The sequence below is a fragment of the Zootoca vivipara genome, chromosome 9 (assembly GCF_963506605.1).
Source record: "Zootoca vivipara chromosome 9, rZooViv1.1, whole genome shotgun sequence".
In the NCBI taxonomy this organism is placed as follows: Eukaryota; Metazoa; Chordata; class Lepidosauria; order Squamata; family Lacertidae; genus Zootoca; species Zootoca vivipara.
In genome coordinates, this window is record NC_083284.1 from 41,373,215 (window position 1) to 41,392,819 (window position 19,605).

Below are 19,605 nucleotides of genomic sequence, written 5' to 3' on the forward strand. Positions count from 1 at the left end.
ATTCCAGAACCATGCCTAGAGAAAGATTCATAGCTCTGCCTGGAATGAGGAGCATAGTATGCCAGCCTGGAGCTAATGTAGTTTATACCCTTTCAGTGAAGCTGGCTCTCAAAAAACAAACAAACAAACACTTAGAATGCAGAGCATCACACACACACACACACACACACACACACACACACACAACCTAATCTTCCGCTCTGCCAACATGAGTCCAGCAGGAGATAGGAAAAGGTAGTTTTCCTGCAATTTGTTTTCCCTCCTCCTGCCATTTTTGATTGCTCTGCCCTTAACAATTTTATCTATACAGCAGTTCTCAAATGCTGTCTCTCTCTCCCCCCCCCCATTCAAGTCCCTCCTTGTAAAGTTACTTCAGCTTCTGCCCCATTCCTGAGGCGGAAGCACTTCTAAGCGGATTACAAGAAACGTTATACAGCAACGTTGTATTGTTACACTTATTATTATTTTTCTTTATCATTACATCTTGGAAGCCTAAGAGCTAGGAATACAAGAGGGGGAAAATACTTACTGGTACGAGGAGAGTATAATGGATACAGAATCCAGGTTCAGAAGGAAAATATTCATCAGAAACGAATCGTATTCTGATCTGGTTTCCTTTGGAAATCTGTTTTCCTGGAACGGTAGTGGAGCCACACCACCGTCCTAAAATAGCGCCATCGCTGGGCTCTTCAACTTCTACAAAGTCATATCTACAATGAAAAAATAGACATTGTTCACTCGGTGGATTTACTTTCTATAGAATCTTTAGACAACAGAATCACATAAGAAGAAATACATAAGCTAACAATAAAACAGACTACTCCCTTTTCCTGGGAAAGTTGGATCTTATCTCACCAGAGTCATACAGGCTTTAATCATCTCCATGCTTTATTACTGTGGGGTCCTAGCTACTGTGGGGTCCACCACTGAAAAGTGTCCATAAACGTGGAACTTGTACACATTTCTGCTGCCAGGTTGTTGGCTAGAGCTGCTTGGTTGGGTTAGAGCACATCAGCCCAATGGTTTTTTTTTTGTTCTACATTAGCTACCTGTTTGTTTCAGGGTTCCATTAAAAGGCCTTAGATGACTTGGGACACCTCATTGTGTCACCTGATGCCCTGCTTTCAACACTAGAAATCTTGCTACAGGTGCCTCCTCCAGATGAGCAATGCTGTCCATAGGATTTGTGCTCAACTACTACACAATTTTAGTACCAGATGAAATGCTGACACTTTTGGATGACTCTGTTAAACTGAATTTGCTTCTTTCTTGTTAGTTTAGCCTTGTTTTTGTTATGGCTAGCATTTGGATATTTACCCTGTTATTCATTCTTGCTTTTTTCCGCTTATGTTTGTAGTTTATCTTTTCCCCTGCTGATTGTAGCTTATATACTTTTAATTGATTTGTTCTTGGTTGTTTTAATATTTGTATTCTGTAAACTGCCTTGAGTTATTTTAAAAAACTTAGCAAGGAAAGCTTTGATTTTGTTTTTAAACAACTCTGAATAAATAAAATGTAAATAAACTGAGGATTCAATTTTTGTGTTTTCTCTCTTCCAAAGAGAGGGGAAAGACTTGCAGAACAGTTCTCCTGTCCACTTGGATGGGGCTGGGAATAATATTAGATAAGTCAAAGGAATTCTGCCACAGTATGTGAGGATGGCCGAGTAGATGCTTTGCATACTCAAAGTCCTAGGCTCAATTTACACAACTTCACCTGGAAAAGGATCTCAGGTAGTGGGACTGGGAATACCTCCACCTGAATTAGAGTAGTTGACTACAGTCTGACTTGGTATAAAGCAGTTTCCAGTGTTCCTAGTTCCATTGCAATTAACGTGGAATGAAGAGCAATAGCAATAAGCAATTATCAGTTGTTCCTCACACCCTGCAATTTCACCCTGCCCTTCTCACCCTTTGCATTTTGCAAAGGATGCAATGTGGAGAAGGCACAAGAGCTGCTTCCCAGAGTTCTAGGAAGAAGAAGTATTTCGTACATATTTTTAACTCCATTTTTTTTAAAAAAGTATAATTTTGGATTTAATAAATGACACCAGTGTTTTCAAAATAGTGGTAGTTCTGAGGGCTACAGAAAGCGGGGTACAATGACTTGCAAACACACCTTTGTTCCCTATATACATAGGACACACAGTAGCTTTGGTCCTCACTTTTATTCCACAAATGGAATAGGGTTCACATTCATACTCTACCTTTGTGCCTCCTACATACGCCAAAAAACTACTCCTGAATATTGGAAGGTCCTTGGGAATCATTTTAGCTATGAAGACAGGGTATAGCTAGTGGAAATCACCCCTACCCTTTATGTGAACAAAGGAGAACTCTGAATCCTAGCAAGTTAATATAATATTTATTCAAAGATTAGAGATGTCCAGCAAAAGTTTTCTTTTGAAAATTGCAAGAAAATGAATGTATTGATTTGAAAATAGTGATTAACTAAAGTATTGTAAATATAGATTAATGTTATGCCTGACAAATGTGCCTCTATTAACACTATTAATTTCAACAGATTATAGGACATAAAACATGAATAACTCAAATAAGAAAAGACAGCAAAGTATATTGTCAAGCAAAATGAAAGCTGAGAACTGTAAATGTGCAAAACTGGCTCATGAGCTAGTCTTTGGCTAACTTACAACACTACTGGCAAAAATAGTTTTTGATTGTCTATGTAAATTATTGTTCTTTACTCATTGCAAATCTGCTTTTCAAAGCAGCATGTAGAGATCAAACACACATTGAATCAATAAAAGTCCAGGGAAATGGAAAAGTGATATGACAGAACACCTGACACACGAAGTGAAATGAACTATCACTGACAAGAGAACCCCACATGTCCCCAGGTGATCATTTCAGAGACTTTGTAATCCCTGTAATATACCCACTGGTATTGTATTGCACAGTCCAAATCAGCATTTAAAGGATTTACTAAACCTGCTTTATTGGCTAATCAAATGTGAGTTTCTCACAGCAACATGATACAGTATATGTATAACTAAGTGGCTTATAATGACTACTTCTCAGACTTATTCTTGGGAACTTATAATGGATTTATTTTTCTTTCATATTTTACAAACAAGTCTGTTTTTTAAAAAAATATAAACACAGTGTATTTTGTTATTAAGCACATTTATGCTTCTGGTTTTGCCTCAATAAAGCTCTAAAAAAGATATTGGGTCTACCCTGTCAAAAGTGCCTCCCGGAGTGTCCATCAATTAAGAACAATGAAACAAAAGCATGCTAAGTGGCTGCTTTTGATCTCTTGGCAGTTTTTCATCTTGGGGGTACACTACCATGAATTGCAGAATTTTGCAGGGGGCGGGATCGTGTTTTTAATGGCCTGGCAAATTCGTAAATGTTGGGTTCCTTCAGTTTCTCATTTTCCCAAACTTAAGTTCAGTTCTCAATATTTCATCATGAGTTTGTATATATATAGTCCTCATGAAAGCTCTTCAGTATTTTAGTGCATTTCCCCCCTAATTTACCATTTTGATATTTTAAATGCAACTGTTTTCTAATAAGTGCATGCTATTTTTGCCAATTATATGCACTTTAATGCATACTTTACCCTAATATTCTAGTACACATTACTTGGCAGGAGAACTGCACTGCAAAATTCGGAGAAGTGCAAAGTTTGAAGAATGGCTGTGTTTCATTCTCATTGTTTTGGAAAGTGTGAATCGGGTAGATTTGTATTTAAATGCAAACCAAATCAGGTCTCTAACTCACTCCTACAGGTGACCAAACCATGCAGCTGATTTTTTTTTTCTTTTTTAAACTCTATGGCACATAAACTAAAGTGACTGTTATGCTCTCTGTAACTAACAGTGAGAATGAAAATAAAAGAAAAAAACTTTTACCTGTGGTAGCTGGCACCTCCGAATATTGGGATACTACAAGTATCCATCACACCCTTCCATCAGCTCCACCTATTCAAGCCTGATTGGTCCTCAAGACTCAACTGGCGGAGCAGACAAGGAATAATTCCTAGAAAACCCACATTGCACAACCTTACTAAAACTCTGGTCCATATGTATTTCCTTAGTAACAACTGAAGGGCAAAAATCTCACAGTAAGGTTTTCAATATTTTTGCCACTCGATGTGGTTAGTGTGCTTCACACACTGAATGATATGATGTAAGACATGAACTGTCTATTTCACAAGAAAATGCATTTACAGTACAAAGCGGCACTTTGCCCATTCACTAAATGTATTTTGACAGCCTGCCAACTGAATCAGATGTCCACCAGAACTCTCCTTGTACTGCACATGCTGACTGAAATCTAAGCTGCTGTGAAAGATAATGAAGCAGGTGAAATTGCAAAGGTGCTCAGGTGTTTACAGCAACCCTGTGATGCTGGTTAAAGCCCAGCATGGAAGCTAGATATGACTGGTCCGAACAACAGACATACCCCAAAAATATATACAGTAATCAAGAGACAGAGACTTGTCAATGAGCAGTAAGTGGCAAATTCTTTAGCTCATTTTATATAATGAAAATGTATAGTGAATGCAGGGTTGAGTGCATCAATCAACATACGTTATTGTCTAGTACATATTTTGGAAAGTTGTTTCTTTGTACATTCACTATGCATTTAGACACAATACATTGTAGCCGAATTTTGAATGAATTTTCCAGAGTTCAAAGAGCAGGTTTTGTCTATGTTTGGATTTAATTTGATACCATTTTGAATCGAGATGGTGGACTGAACCTTTCAAAACTACACTATTTTTTTTGGTTTTTTAGAATTCCCAAACAATGCTAGGTATGAGGTTGTTAATATGCTATAGAATAATTTCAAGTTAACCACTTTCTTTCCCCTTCTGTCAAGGGAGGCAATACAAGGAGAGCTTCTTATATTGTATTTGTTGCTGCTGCTGAGGAATAGGTTTGCTTGGCTGATCACCTGAGAAGAAACTATTTCTCCATAGCATGGAAATTATAAAAAATGTCTCTCAAGACCCTTCCTCTGTCTCTTTAAAGATAAATCAAATGATGAAGCATTAAAGTATTTTCCTATGATATAAACTTTCCTCCAAACTTGAATTTTATTTATTTCATTTTTAAAAACATGGTTTTCATTTGTTAAATCTGTTGGGACAGACTGCTTACCTTGGCTTGCAGTTCAATACTCATTGTGTAACATTAACCTTCTATGAACTTAAAAAGAAGCTAATGGATATAAAACACAGGAACTCACATATAATAGAATTGTTTACATCCAAAGCTATGCTCAGATAGAACAGAAACTATATTTAGGTTCATCCCAGTTTAATTATCTGAAAACTCTGCCTCAAAGTACTTTGGTGTAATAAAAGGCCATATAACTACTTCATCTAGGTTGCTGTTCCTAGCACACTTCACTAGTGGGATTTACTGCTTAGTAGTAGTCTGAATAGATAACTTGTATTCTTATCTCATTATACATGATAAAGCTATTTCTAGCCATCTCACCCCTTGCTTTTTCCTGTAGTTAACAGTCGTCAACAGGTTCACCACACCTATCAGCCATTCACCCATTTCCACCACCCTTCTGAGGAATACCCCTCCCCACCCTCTCATAAGGGTCTGGTGACTTCTGTTTCAGGGTATCTGAAGAAGTGTGCATGTACAACACGGAAGCTCATACCAATGACAAACTTAGTTGGTCTCTAAGGTGCTACTGGAAGGTTTTATATTTAGCAGGTGTAGCTAAAAAGACTATATGGTCCAACCTATACTTTGTGTAGGACTGTACCATCAGAACTGCCTTGTATATAGTAATATAGAAAGGCAGCATACGAATTAAAAGTGAAATGAAATGAAATACAGAGCCAATCATTTAGCAGTTCTTGTTGGCATCTCTCTGTATCAAGAGATAATGGAGTGCACCTCTGGGGGTGAAATCAAACTGCTGCATTAGCAGCACCAAAGTAACCTTTGCACAAAAGGCAAGATGGGGAAGAGTGTATGGAGGTCCTAGGCTGCCCAGATGACAAGGCTTCGCCGATGTGGTCCAAAGCAGAGCAATACCTCTGGCACCAGCTTGGCTACAATAGTTGTCAAAAGGATGCAGAGAAGGTACTACAGTTGCTTTGTTCCTGCCCAGTACTTTTAGTTCAGTGCTATGCAGCAACTAAACCAAGGTTTAGCTTAGCACATTGTTTGATCCAGGATTGCAGTTAAGCGCTCTCTTCCTTAACCATAAGCCGTAACCAAGCACAAAACATTAGCTACAACTTGTGGTTAGTGAGGAACAAGTTTAACAACAAGCCCATCATCCTTGACTAAGCTAGTTGATGGGAGTTGAGTTCAACCATATCTGGAGTGCCACAGGTTCCCCACTATTAAATTAGATGACACATGTCAGGTGGGTCTTCTTGCTAGTGACATCAATTATGGCAGTTAGTTGGCTTCCTGACTCTACTATACACCAGTGATGTTTTAAAGGTAAGATATCTCAATTTACTATTAAAAATCAAATATTCAGATCTTTTTAAAATACCCTGCTTCATTATCTACAATCTCTGAGGACTTCATATCAGATTCATACTAATAAAATTTACCTTAATTAAATTCACTTTCACATAGTTCAAGTCTGGGTAATTTGCCTTAATATCTAATTTACTCAGTTCACATAATTTGTTTCCTCTGTCTTTGTATAAATGAAATTAAAAAGAAACCCAAACTAATTCAGCAGAAACTATTATGTTAGTCATTCATGCAAATAATCTGCCCTTCAGAATGTGATTCATTATCAACCAATCATAAGTATGTAAATACATTATGTAACACCAAATATGAACTCAAAATTCCACTTCATTTTGTCACCTCAAATTGAAATGTTTCAGTGCATTCTCTATTCATATTAAAAGAGCTTGGTTTGCACCATTTCAATCTACTAACTTACTAGTGACTCTTACACGGTCCAACAACTGTTAAATTATTTCACTCCCCCTCTCCTCTGTATCCACATGTTTTCTCAGAATTAAGTCCTACTGATTTCAAAGCAATTTACTTCCCAGTAAATATACTTAAAATTGTAGCCTTAAGCAATAGTGTGACATTTCAGCTTTTAAAATAAATAATAAATCCATGCACTGTTAGTGTATTATTTGTTATTTCTGTCTACCGTGTTTCCCCTTTTTTAAGACACCGTCTTATAACATTTTTTCATCAAAAAAACACACGGTGTCTTATTTTCAGGGGATGTCTTAATTTTTTAATTATGTTTTTATGGTACCTTAAGGCCTCCTTGGCCGGGCCGGGCCGAGGGCTCGGGGTGCTGCTGGGTGCTCTGCATGGTGCTGCTGGGCGCTCTGCGCAGCAGCAGCAGGTTCCAGGCACCGAGGTGACAGGTCGCTGGCTCTTTGCTCTGCCCAGCGCTGCCGGGCGCTCGGCGCTGCGGAGCGCTCCGCCCTGCAGCCGCCGATTCCAGCGGCGGGGCGGCAGGTCTCCTTGGCCGGGCCAGGAAGAGGCCAGGCCGCTGGCTCGGCGCTCCGCCCGCTGCAGGGCGCTCCGAGCACTCGGCGCTGCGGAGCGCTCCGCTCTGCAGCCGCCGATTCCGGCGGCGGGGCAGCAGACCTCCTCGGCTGGGGCAGGAAGAGGCCAGGCTGTTGGCTCGGCGCTCCGCCCGCTGCAGGACGCTCCGAGCGCTCGGCGCTGCGGAGCGCTCCGCCCTGCAGCCGCCGATTCCAATGGCGGGGCGGCAGGTCTCCTCGGCCGGGCCAGGAAGAGGCCAGGCCGCTGGCTCGGCGCTCCGCCAGCTGCAGGGCGCTCCGCGCACTCGGCGCTGCGGAGCGCTCCGCTCTGCAGCCGCCGATTCTGACGACGGGGCGGCAGACCACCTCGGCTGGGGCAGGAAGAGGCCAGGCTATTGGCTCGGCGCTCCGCCCGCTGCAAGGCTCTCCGAGCGCTCGGCGCTGCGGAGCGCTCCGCCCTGCAGCCGCCGATTCCGGCGGCGGGGCTGCAGGCCTCCTCAGCTGGGCAAAAAAAGAGAAAGAGGCTAGGCCGCTGGCTCGGTGCTCCGCTCTGCAGCCGCGGCAGGCCGATCCTATGCGGAGCGAACCTTTATCTGCCCGCGCTTCAGCATGCGGGACCCGGGAGACGCTGCAGCGGGGAGAAACTAACTAAAACAACAACAGGGGGACGAAGAGCGTGCGGGGTGGCAGCAGTAGCGGAGGTGGCGATAGCGAGGCTGGCCACCCTCAGGAGCTCTATCCAGGGCCGTCTTAGGTATGGCTTATTTTCGGGGTGTGGCTTATATTTCTCATATGCTTGAAAATCCTGCTACGTCTTATATTATGACTACGTCTTAAAAAGGGGGAAACACGGTAGTTGCCAAGTAGAGAATTTCCCTCAATACCAATGACACCATCATAATATTTTTCCCCTGTATTAAAGCAGCCTTCCAGTTAGTCACCTGAGGCAAATAATTCCTTTTGGATGAGCATCCTTGGCAGACCCAGCAACCAAAGTGCACTGCAATAAACAGGAACAGGGAAGTAGGCAGGTATAAGGTAAATGTGATTTAGGGTTTGGGAATCTTTTAGTTATGTCCTGCATTACTGCATTAAAAGGAAGATTAAGTCTTAACAAGCCATGAGAGAGACAACCAAGGAATTAAAGTGGGAAACTGAATAGAAATGCTTGAGAGGATCAGGATTAAGTAAAATGAACAAACATAGATTAGTGGATACCATGGGTCGGCAAACTAAGGCCCGCGGGCTGGATAAGACCCATTTACCTTTTGGATCCAGCAAGCAGACAGTCCGGGAATCACCGCATGGATCACCAGCGCGCACATTCATTCCTTCTCCTTCCCTCTCCATCACACAGCAGCAGCAGCGCCTCCTCCCTCACTCCTCCTGGCTTCTCCCTGCCCTGCCTAGAGGAGGAAGCGGGCTGGGCTTTGTTGGTGTCAGCAGCAGCAGCAGCAGCGCTCGAGCGGTTGCCATTTTAAGCAGCCCCTCTCAGGAGCCCTTTCACACTCCGCTCATCACCCTGCCGCCACCACCCCCTGCTGCTCATAAAACACAGGTAAGCAGCCACCGGGGCTCGTGGTGCTCTTGCATCACCCCCCCCCAAAAAATATAGTCCAGCACCCCACAAGGTATGAGGGGCAGTGGACCAGCCCCCTGCTGAAAAGGTTTGCTGACCCCTGATTTATACAAAGGAGAGGGGTAGGGAACCTGTGGCCCTCCAGGATTCAAACTCCCGTCATCTCAGTCAACACTGCCTGGTTAGGAATTATGAGAGCAGCAGTCCAACAACCTATGGAGGGCCATGGTTTCTCCATCCCCACCTATTTAAAGTTGAGGGATATTCATAAATACAATACCAGATAGTGAGGATGGAATCGGCTCCAAATGAGAAATTCCTTCACCCTATTTCACCAAAGGCAAAAAGGCACTATCCAAGAAAGCTTGGGGCAATAATGTCACCCTTATTCTGGGTTGCTAGTGTACAACACTTCTGTCTCTCATCTGGATTAAATTTCAGCTTCTTTGCCCTCATCAGCTCCAAAACTGCCCAGACGCCCATTCAAGGAGCAGCCATCTAAAGGTATCCTGCCTCTCTATGGCTGTCTTTAATGGAAAGGAACTGCCACCCAGAAACCACAAATCTTACTTCCTTCAAATCCCTCAATCCCAGAAAGTCTTTTGAACAACCACATATACCCAACTCTGTTGTAACTAAGCCAAAGTCAGTTTAAAAAATCACGTATTTTTCTTCTGTTTACAGTACTGTAGTTTCCTTGTATGTATATGCTTTTAGACTGTATTCCCCTTGGACCAATAACATTGCACCATGTAAAGAAACATGTACCTAGCAAAGCACCAAGTACATAAACACCAACATCCAACCACCACCACCAACATCTTGCTTTTACAGATGCTGAGAAAACCTGAAGGACATGTTTTGAGTTTAGACATTCTAAATATTATTTTATTATGTACATAAATTCATACCGATTCCTCTGTGAAATAAAATAAAATGGTTCAACAGCACCAAACCCTTACTCCATATTGAACAGATTTTCTATTTACACAATATTCTGTCCCCATGGCATGGTGTAGCATAGCAGCCTTAAAAAATATTTTAAAATCACATAAATCTAGCTACTGTTATTTTCTTAGATTACTTAACCTGAGTTTAAGAGGGGAAAAAACACAGAAATCTAATGTGCCACTGTATCTTCTTAGCTCCCTATGGTGTACTCTTGCACCCACAAGTACCAAAAATGACCACAAAATAAGCTGGCCTAAACATTCCATATATTAAATCAATATTTAATTCATCGTGCAATGGGGGTTAAGAGCATAAAAGGGCTCTGCTGAATCACACTAACAGTCAAATCCATCATCTTTCTGACAGAGGCCAAGAACTCTCATGTCCAAAGTGAGAATTGTGCCCAGTCTTCTTCAATCTCATGCCTTTCAAATGTTTTGTTGGCCATGCTACTTGGGGCTGATGAGAGTTGGGCCCCAAACACCCAGAAAGCACCAGGTTGGGGAAAAGGCTGTTATTGAAATCTGATGTTGAATATATTGTAATATTTGGTGCAAAATTTAACATTCCAGACTGGAACTTTTTCTATGACTAAACTAGTTCCTGGCGTTGTGCCACGCAGACACATATTAAATAAACCTTTAAAAGACATTCATATGGGGGAAATTTCCAGTGAAAACAGGGACCCTGAAAAGCAAACAACTCCATATTGATTTTTAGTTAAGGATATCTCCATGTTTCATTATGAAAGATCATCATTGCTAGCATCTAAATTATTTTAGTCCTGCCCCAGTATAGTCACTATATTAAGAAGACAGCAATGATAGTTCTATGCAACTGGATGCTGTGTTATTTGATAAGTAGTGCTGAATATTGGAAAAGAGAGAGAGAAGTGTTTGTAAGAAATGAAACGTAAGCGGGGAACCTAGGAATGGAAGAGGAAACAACTCTCTCTAGGACTAAGTGCCCGCAGTTTATGCTAATTAAACAGCAGAATAAACTTGCTTCTACTTCTAGAGGTAAATCTGCTATTGGTAGAACATTTATACTATAATGAAAATATAGTGCCCAATATGTGCATAAATTGTGTTTAGAGCCCATACATAGTGTGCTTTTATTATGGCTCTTTCTATGAAACTGATTGCTTTTAACTCTTGCCTTCACCATTTATGAATTCACGCAGAAGTATCTGAATTCTTGGTTACAGCCCTAAGTGTTCTGGTTTGCACTGTACAATTAAAATACACACTCCAGAATAGAGTGTGGGTTTTTGTCCCTTTGCTGCACTCATGCTACTTTTAGTAACCAAGATGGAAAATGCTCTATCAACATTAATTTTCCCCAGAATCCTCTTGACAGAAACAAGATCTGAGAGTGCACCAGTTATTTCAAAGGGAAAATAACCCTATTAAAAACAAAGTCAGCAAAAGTATCATGGAACAATTTTAGAAGCAATACAGTTTGGATTAGGTTCATTTAGCAAAATATTTTGATAATGAAAACTAGTTTACTTCATTTGAATGGGCTGTTCAACAGAGAACACCCGAGTGATGTGTTTTAAGAAATATAAAACATTATCCAAACCAGATCTGCAGATACTATAAAAGAAATAAAACACCAACAGTACAATCCTATTCATGTCTACTCAGAAGTACACTGCTTCCAAACCTACATGGTGAAGAGCAGGATACATTTTTTTAAAATAAGAATTAAGTAGGGGAAACCCTACTAAGTTCAGAGGGAATTGTTCTCAGGTAAATAAGTACAGAACTGCAGCCTATCATAGTATAACCCATGCTGACCTAGATGCTAACCTTACATTGGCTGTGAGAACAGTTGTTCAAATAAATAAGGCACAGCTGTGAGCAGCAACCTTTTAAATACTGACAGTGACGTAAATGGGTCACTAAAATGTTTCTCTAAAATTAACCTTTCTGAAAATGTAAGTGATGTTTTCTTTAAGTTTCAATTCTGTTTATAGACTTTTTTTAATTTTGCTTGTTTGTTTATGGATTGGAAAGTTGATTACCTTATGAAGGACTGCATTACAAATCAGCACAAAATTGACTGGGCTAAAAATTAACTAATGACAAAGGTAGGGGCGGATACTTAGGGAATATTTTCTGTCTCCTCCCCAGAACCCCATTAGGGCTCACCTTCAAGAATCCCAAGAATCCAAATCTCCAATCTATCAGGTAGTGCCGAACTCAAGCCCACCTGAGAGGTGCTGGAACTGAGTTCCAGTGAGATCCGGATGAAAAAAAGCCATGCTCAGGGTTTCCAAACTTGGGTCTCCAACTGTTTTTGGACTACAACTCCCATCTTCCCTAGCTAGCAGAACCAATGGTCAGGGATGATGGGGAAGCAGCTGGAGATCCAAGTTTGGGAAACCCTGCATGATCTTCCACTTTTTAGATATATGTTACCACTTCAAACCTGGTACACAGCTTGCAAAGTATGAAACCTCTGTGTACAACTTGATTCATAGGACCTACCAAATAAATCTAACCCCCAAACTAAACATCTTCATCCAGAAGATTCTAAAAACATCAAAGGGACTCTTTTGACATTCGAACAGTGATTAGGTAAAGGTAAAAGATAAAGAACCCCTGGACGGTTAAGTCCAGTCAAAGGTGACTATCGGGTGCGACGTTCATGTCAAACCAGGCTGAGGGAGCCAGCCTTTGCCCACAGACAACTTTCTGGGTCATGTGGCCAGCATGACTAAACCACTTCTGGCACAATGGAACACCGTTAACGGAAGCCAGAACACATAGAAACGCTGTTTACCTTCCCGCCACAGTGGTACCTATTTATGTGTTTGCACTGGTATGCTTTCGAACTGTTAGGTTAGCAGAATAGAGCGATTAAACACTAACAAAATGGACGGAGGCTGTCTGAAACTATATCTTTTTAAAAAAAAACTAAAGAAAAAAGCAGTATATGGAAGTATACATCTTTTCCTAGGCATTGTAGGGCCACTTCATTCATGACAATCCCAACATGAGATCCTCTGAAAATCATTTCTGTAGTAACCTCAAAGGCATACGTAATACTCTTGCTACACTTTGAGGCTTCATTACAATCAAGCAGTAGTTTATTGTTTAAATATTCCCCCACATTAAAGTAGACATTCTATGAAGTGTTCATTAAACATAACAAAATATTAGATGAATTAACTCAATCTAAATATTGGACTGGCACTCACATAATCCATTCTAATCAGGTATTATACATATGAAGCTACCAAAAAAAAATGTCCTTTGATTCCTAGGTCATGCTTTCAAACTAGCTCTTTGCTGCAGATACTATACAAATCTACTCTTACTTTTATCTGCATATGACTAGGAGAATCATACAAGGGGGCGGGGGAGGACCACCACTTTGAAGCAGACACATTGTATTCTCCAAATCCCAGGATAGTTGGTCCCTAAATCTAATAAAATGTCTTGGTAGCTGCTGGTATAAAACATCAATCAAGACAGCATATGCTATAAGAGGCTAATAAATATTATGACCCTACATGGAGCACTGCCACATGAAAGCAGTTTTTGGCAGACGTCATATGGAGAATATAATACACGAAACAGCCCTTTTTCCATCTTAGAAATCCAGATAAAAATCAAAATTAAAGAATTAGAGCTGGATGGGTCTGGGAGACAATCAAACAGAGACCTATGACAGGATACATTGAGAAAAAACCTTCCTATCTTTTTGGGAATCTTCAAAAAAGTGAATTCCATAATCTCCTTGAGCATCTTATTCTATTACTAAACTACTATTGTAATCAGGACACATTCTTTAATCCTTAATATATGTCTACATCCTGCACTCTAAATATCATTGCTTTATTTTCTTTTATCCATGGATAAAGGCACTCACTCTCTGGAATCCTTTTCAGTTACTGAAAGCTGGCAGCATGTTAACACTTAATCTTTTCTTCAGGCAAAGAATATTCACTTTCATCACTCTTGGCTATGAGCATCTCCTATTATGACTTTTATACATTTTATCAGATGTGTAATTAGCTCTTCACCTACACACCTGGGACATACAGCAATTGCCACAGATGATATGTAGACAACGGAGCCGATAGCTGAAAAGGCTACCACAGCATATGGGTTTGATTATTTATTCACAGCAATGGAGAGTTGTTTGTCTGGTAGGGATGTACAATTTTGATCAAGAAACCTGACTTTCCCAATCCAGAGGATTGGCTTTAGAAAAATAGAAGCATTTGGTATTCAACTAAACAGTTGCACTAGCAGGAGCCAGCACAAGAAGTCCTGCTAGCATAACTGGGCTTTCCCTTCTCCTCCTTCCCTATGCCCCACAAAATTAGTTCTGGCGTAGAGTCTAGAGAACCTTGATAGGAACATGAGAGGAAAGGGGAAACTGTTCTGCTTTGCAAATAGAAATGCTTGCTAGGGCTGAGTGATATCTGGTTTTTAACATTGTGATATATCATAAGCTAAATTTTGTGATATACCAATATATCATGATGTCTGAAATAAGGATGGAAACATGGAAAGGCACTGGTTGGCTTCAGGTTTTTTCCTGCATCATGATTTTTGCATAACACACACATGCACACACACACACACACATTATGATATGCAATATATTGCCAGGTCAAAAATGATGAAAGCAATATTACGATATGGACTTCAAACCAGTTTTGGATGATGTATCGATATATCACCCAGCCCTAGTGCTTGCACTGATGGAATGATTATAACAGTGTTGTGCTGAATATTCCTCCCTAGAAAAGCTAATCATGGATCTACTCCTTCAAAATACAGGAAACAGGAAACCAAAAGGCGTGTTACGGGAGAAATCGGAGATTGCAGAAGCCTAACTTAACTTTCTCAAGAAGGGATTTGAGGCAAATAATGATGCAAATAATGATGACGAGAGACAAATTACAAAAAAAATAACAAGTCACTGGGTCCAGATAGCACCCGAGAGTTCTTACAGATAGTTGTCAAATGTGAACTTTCTGTACTTCTAAGGGCTGCTCCACATGAACTGTTTATTCTGGGTTCAACCTGATTTTCTTGCAGAAAGTAAACATGGGGGTTCAACTAACTATGGTTTTTACTGAACATTTTTCCTGATTATTATTATTTTACATGGAAGTAGTATGACAATGAGAATCCATGCTGATTTGCTTGTGGTGCATTTACATGTTTTCTGGTTATTCGTCTGATTCAATACATTTGACTTTCATTTTCTAAACTGCCCAAAATTTTCTTCTTCTTTTTTAATGGATTTGTTGTGCTTGTATCCACTTTAATTGTTTAAACCTAAAGTTTTCCAATGTGCATGAATATTGACAGTCTGGAGATACCCCCCCCAAAAAAAAATTGTCCCTAAAATCAGTCTCCATATCTCAGGACTGGAAAGTAGCTAATGCAACATCTTTTTTTTAAACTGATCTAAGGGTGACCCAGGAAATTACAAGTTGGTTGGCTTAAAATCTGTTCAGGGAAAATAATAGAATTCCCAAGCACGTAAAATAACTGGTCTTGCTGCAGCACAGTTAGGATGCCTCCTGAAAGGGTAAGTCCTAACTTAAAGGTAAAGGGACCCCTGACCGTTAGGTCCAGTCACGGAGGACTCTGGGGTTGCAGCGCTCATCTCGCTTTACTGGCCGAGGGAGCTGGCATACAGTCATGTGGCCAGCATGACTAAGCCACTTTCTAATGAGCCAGAGCAGTGCACGGAGATGCCGTTTACCTTCCCTCCAGAATGGTACCTATTTATCTACTTGCACTTTGATGTGTTTTCGAACTGCTAGGTTGGCAGGAGCTGGGACCAAGCAACGGGAGCTCACCCTATCACAGGGATTCGAACCGCTGACCTTCTGATCGGCAAGCCCCAGGCTCTGTGGTTCAACCCACAGCGCCACCTGTGTCCTATCTTACTAACCTATTAAAATTATTTTAGAGTAAAAACAAGCATATAGAGAGAGGTTATCCAGCTGATATTGCATACTTAAGACTTTCTAAAAGCCTGATGACGTAGCTCACCAAAGGCTTTTCCTTTACAGCCATTTTTCTTCTTTTAAGTAACAGAGAGGAGGGGCAAATGTGACTTCATTGTTCAGCAACAATGAATGCCTCTGAACATATTGTTAAGAGGGGTTTTTTGGGGGGGGTAGCCTTGGCCCCTTCTAATTCCTGGATTCAGCACAGATTTGATTCCTGAAATAGCCAGACTAGCTTCCGACTAAGGTAATGGCCTAAGTATGGGTTGTTAAGTGGGTCTGTGCCACAGGACACATGGGTGGGCCCATCTCCCACCACTGTCTGGTGCTTTGATAGCCAAGCCAGAGTTGAGAGTTGGCTTATGTGAGCTAGAAGGTAGAAGCTGGCAGGCAGCAGGCTGTACAGCTGGGAGACAGAACCATACCTGATTCCTGTTTGAATCCAAGGCTACAGCTATGAGAGAAGCAAGACCCCCTTGGGATGTTAATGCTGTGAATCCCTCCATTATAGGCCCAGGTTATAAATATGTGTAAATAAACTATATATCATAAAGATACCACAGTCTCCACTGCATCTGACTCCAAATGAAATACATGCCCTGGGTAAGCGCCTGGAACCACACTGCTCAGTTTGGGATGGCATATACCAAGTAGACTCCAGCTACCTCTTCCTTCCATATTTCTGCTTGTGGTGCAACCACAACAGAGATAACTTAGGAGGGACTCCAGAAAGCTGTGTCTCACATGCACGTAAAAGATGCCACACCTTGGAAAAATAGGTGGGAAATAGATAGGGGTTAATAACTTTGCTCAATCAATAAGAAGAGAGAACTCTGGCTTTCCCATTTAAGACCTTGTTAAGATTCTCAGATATACACTGATGTATTCAGCATGAAAGGCTTAGCTCATATGTTTTTTATAATCCTTTGCTACAGTGAGCCCTCAGATATCCCAATGTTTAGTCTATTTATTATGTTTATCATAACTCACAACTCCATAGTACTCATTCAATGAACTTCGTAGCTAGGCAAATAACTTTCCACTGTGTAAGTACATACTTCAAAGGAAAGCAACGTAGTTGCTATTGTTTCTGTCTGAAATATTTGTATCACTATTCAAGGATGAGAAGCAGCTCCAGAAGCACTCTTGATCATTTTATAAACCAATTATTAAAATGAATTGGTAATAAGGTGACGTAATTTCTAAAATGACCATTTCATGACTGCCAGAAACAGGAATAAATGGCTCTCTCTTTCCCAACGACAGGTTATTCAGCAAGCTCAATACAAATATTTTTCCTGCAGCTCTTTTGCATCATCTGAATTTTCTACATTAGTGCTTTCTAATTTCCTTTATGCTGAAATTTCTCTTCTTCTTTTTTAAGTCAAGACTTTCTACACATCTTAGACCCCATTACTATATAGCTATGGTAGCTGCAATGGCATCCTCTGCTGGGCAAACAGGCAAAACCATCAGACAACATGCACTGTTACTGCAATGGCCAGTGCAGTAGTGCTGAAGGCAACATTGCACCAGCAAAATAAGCATAAGGCAGAGCATTTGAAACACTGGTCTACTCCAATAGTACTCTTAGCTGCTAGCCATTCACTTGACCTCCTGCCATTGAACTTATTCCTTGTACTCAGTGCTTTTTTTTTCAGCGGGTACTCAAGGGTATTCCGTACTGGCACCTCCTTTTTTGTTGTTAAAAAGTGTGGCACTTACTGTAACAACTTCATGGTGAGGACAGGCACCTATTTTTTTGGGGGGGGGAAAGCACTGCTTGTACTATTATTAAATGCAGTGATCTACAAACAGGCTAAACTCTCTCTCTCTCTTTTTAACTGGTAGAAAAACCTTTTAAAGCTAGTCCACCTGCATCATAATTTTCTACCAGCCATCTTCTCCTATATATTGATTCAGTTACCCAATGATTCTAACCTATTTCTTTCACTGAGGTTATCTTTTCCAGGTATCACTTGTTTTCAGTTGAATACACAAATCAATAATCAATTCCAAAATATTCCAAAATGTTTCTCTTAGTCAATTATCCAAACATCTTGTACTTTTAATTGCATTCAGTCTCATTTTCCTCACATGGAGAGTTATGGAAAAAGAAAACCGAAGACAGTGAATATTGAAATGAATGAGTTTCAGGCATGCTCTTGGAACAGAAAGTTTACTAGAAGGGAAAAAATTCAAGCCTACAAAAAGAATGTGATGATTCCAATGACTACAATATGGCTGATTTTATAGTGTGCTTCTAGAAAGTGACCAACATAATCTAGGGGAGAGGTTTATCAGCATTTTAAATTTTAAAAAGAAAAAAAATAATAATAAATAAAATGGAATCTTCCATACTGCACAGACATCAAAGATATTATTGTGGATATTGATGTCATTCACTGGACCAAGCTTCCAACTCTGGTTTTATTACATGTCTTTACAAAAATTGGCTAAGGACCACAAAACACCCTTTGAAGTAGCATCAAAGAGGGGAATTTTCCTAGACTCAAAGTCTGAAATAATTTCCTTAACTCTCATGTGCTCTGTGTCTTACTGAATCTGGCTCAGTGGGAAGAAAGAAGTGCTGTGCACCTGCTTCAAGCCCATATTGACTCATGGTGACAAGTGACCAAGAATCTATATAATTTTTACATTATCCAGGAACTTTCACTCACAGTTGATAGGAATATATTTTCACTAAATTTCAAGAAGCATATGGGAATGAGACTCACTTTGTGATCTTGGGCTCATCAACAGCTCAGAGTCTAATTAGGATTGTTGTGAAGATAAAGAGCTACGTAAGCCACTTTGAACTCATTAGAGTAAATGTGGACTATAAATGTAAATAAAATAAATAAACCACTTCTGATCTATCAAGGGCATTTATATTTGTCCCTTTTTCAGTTTTTCCATTCCTTTTCTGGCCTACCCTATCATGAGAAGACACTTTTTGCAATTTGATTGGGAAAGGAAGCATTTAATGAACACTTTTTCCCACCCTAGCTAACTAATGATGCAGAAATGAAGTGGAGCAAGAAGACCATTTTGCAGAATTTTCACTTGATATTCTGCACCATCTGTGTATGTGTGGCCACCACACCATGCCCCATCAACTCACAAGCAATGCCCCCAGAACAAAATCTAGGTCTGCAGCATAGCAGTGAATGCAAAATGGCAGCTAGACTGCCAACCCAGTTGCTATTACTGTCACTTGCAGCAGAAGCACAACAGAAAAAGAAGACACTTAAAGAAAAAAGAAAGGACACTTCTAATGAAAAAAGAAAGAAAAACAGTGCTACTGGTGAGCCCCATCCACAAGAAACTGTTGAATTATACTACCTCCTCAAAAATTAAGTGAAATGGTCATCCCAATTTTTCTGTGTAGTATTAGGGTGGAGATTTTGTGCACAGCTGTTCTTTGAGATGAATTCATGATATGTACTACCAATGTCCCATGTTAAATGGATTTTGACTTATGCCAGATCTATATAAGTGCAGCCCATAACTCCAGCTGCAAACTGTCAAATTATTCATAAGGTGCTTAACCTATGAAACAGATGCCTTATCTCACAAGGGGCCTCAGTACCCTCTGTTTTTATACTCA

General features: G+C 40.4%; 1 protein-coding gene across 1 annotated transcript in view; it reads right to left on the reverse strand.

Moving 5' to 3' along the window:
• PDGFC (platelet derived growth factor C) overlaps positions 1 to 19,605 on the reverse strand; it is a 124,204-nt gene that overhangs the window by 34,309 nt on the left and 70,290 nt on the right. Inside the window, exon 3 of the mRNA XM_035111586.2 lies at positions 530 to 710. Within this exon, the coding sequence (XP_034967477.1) occupies positions 530 to 710 (181 nt within the window). The remainder of the gene's footprint in view (positions 1 to 529; positions 711 to 19,605) is intronic.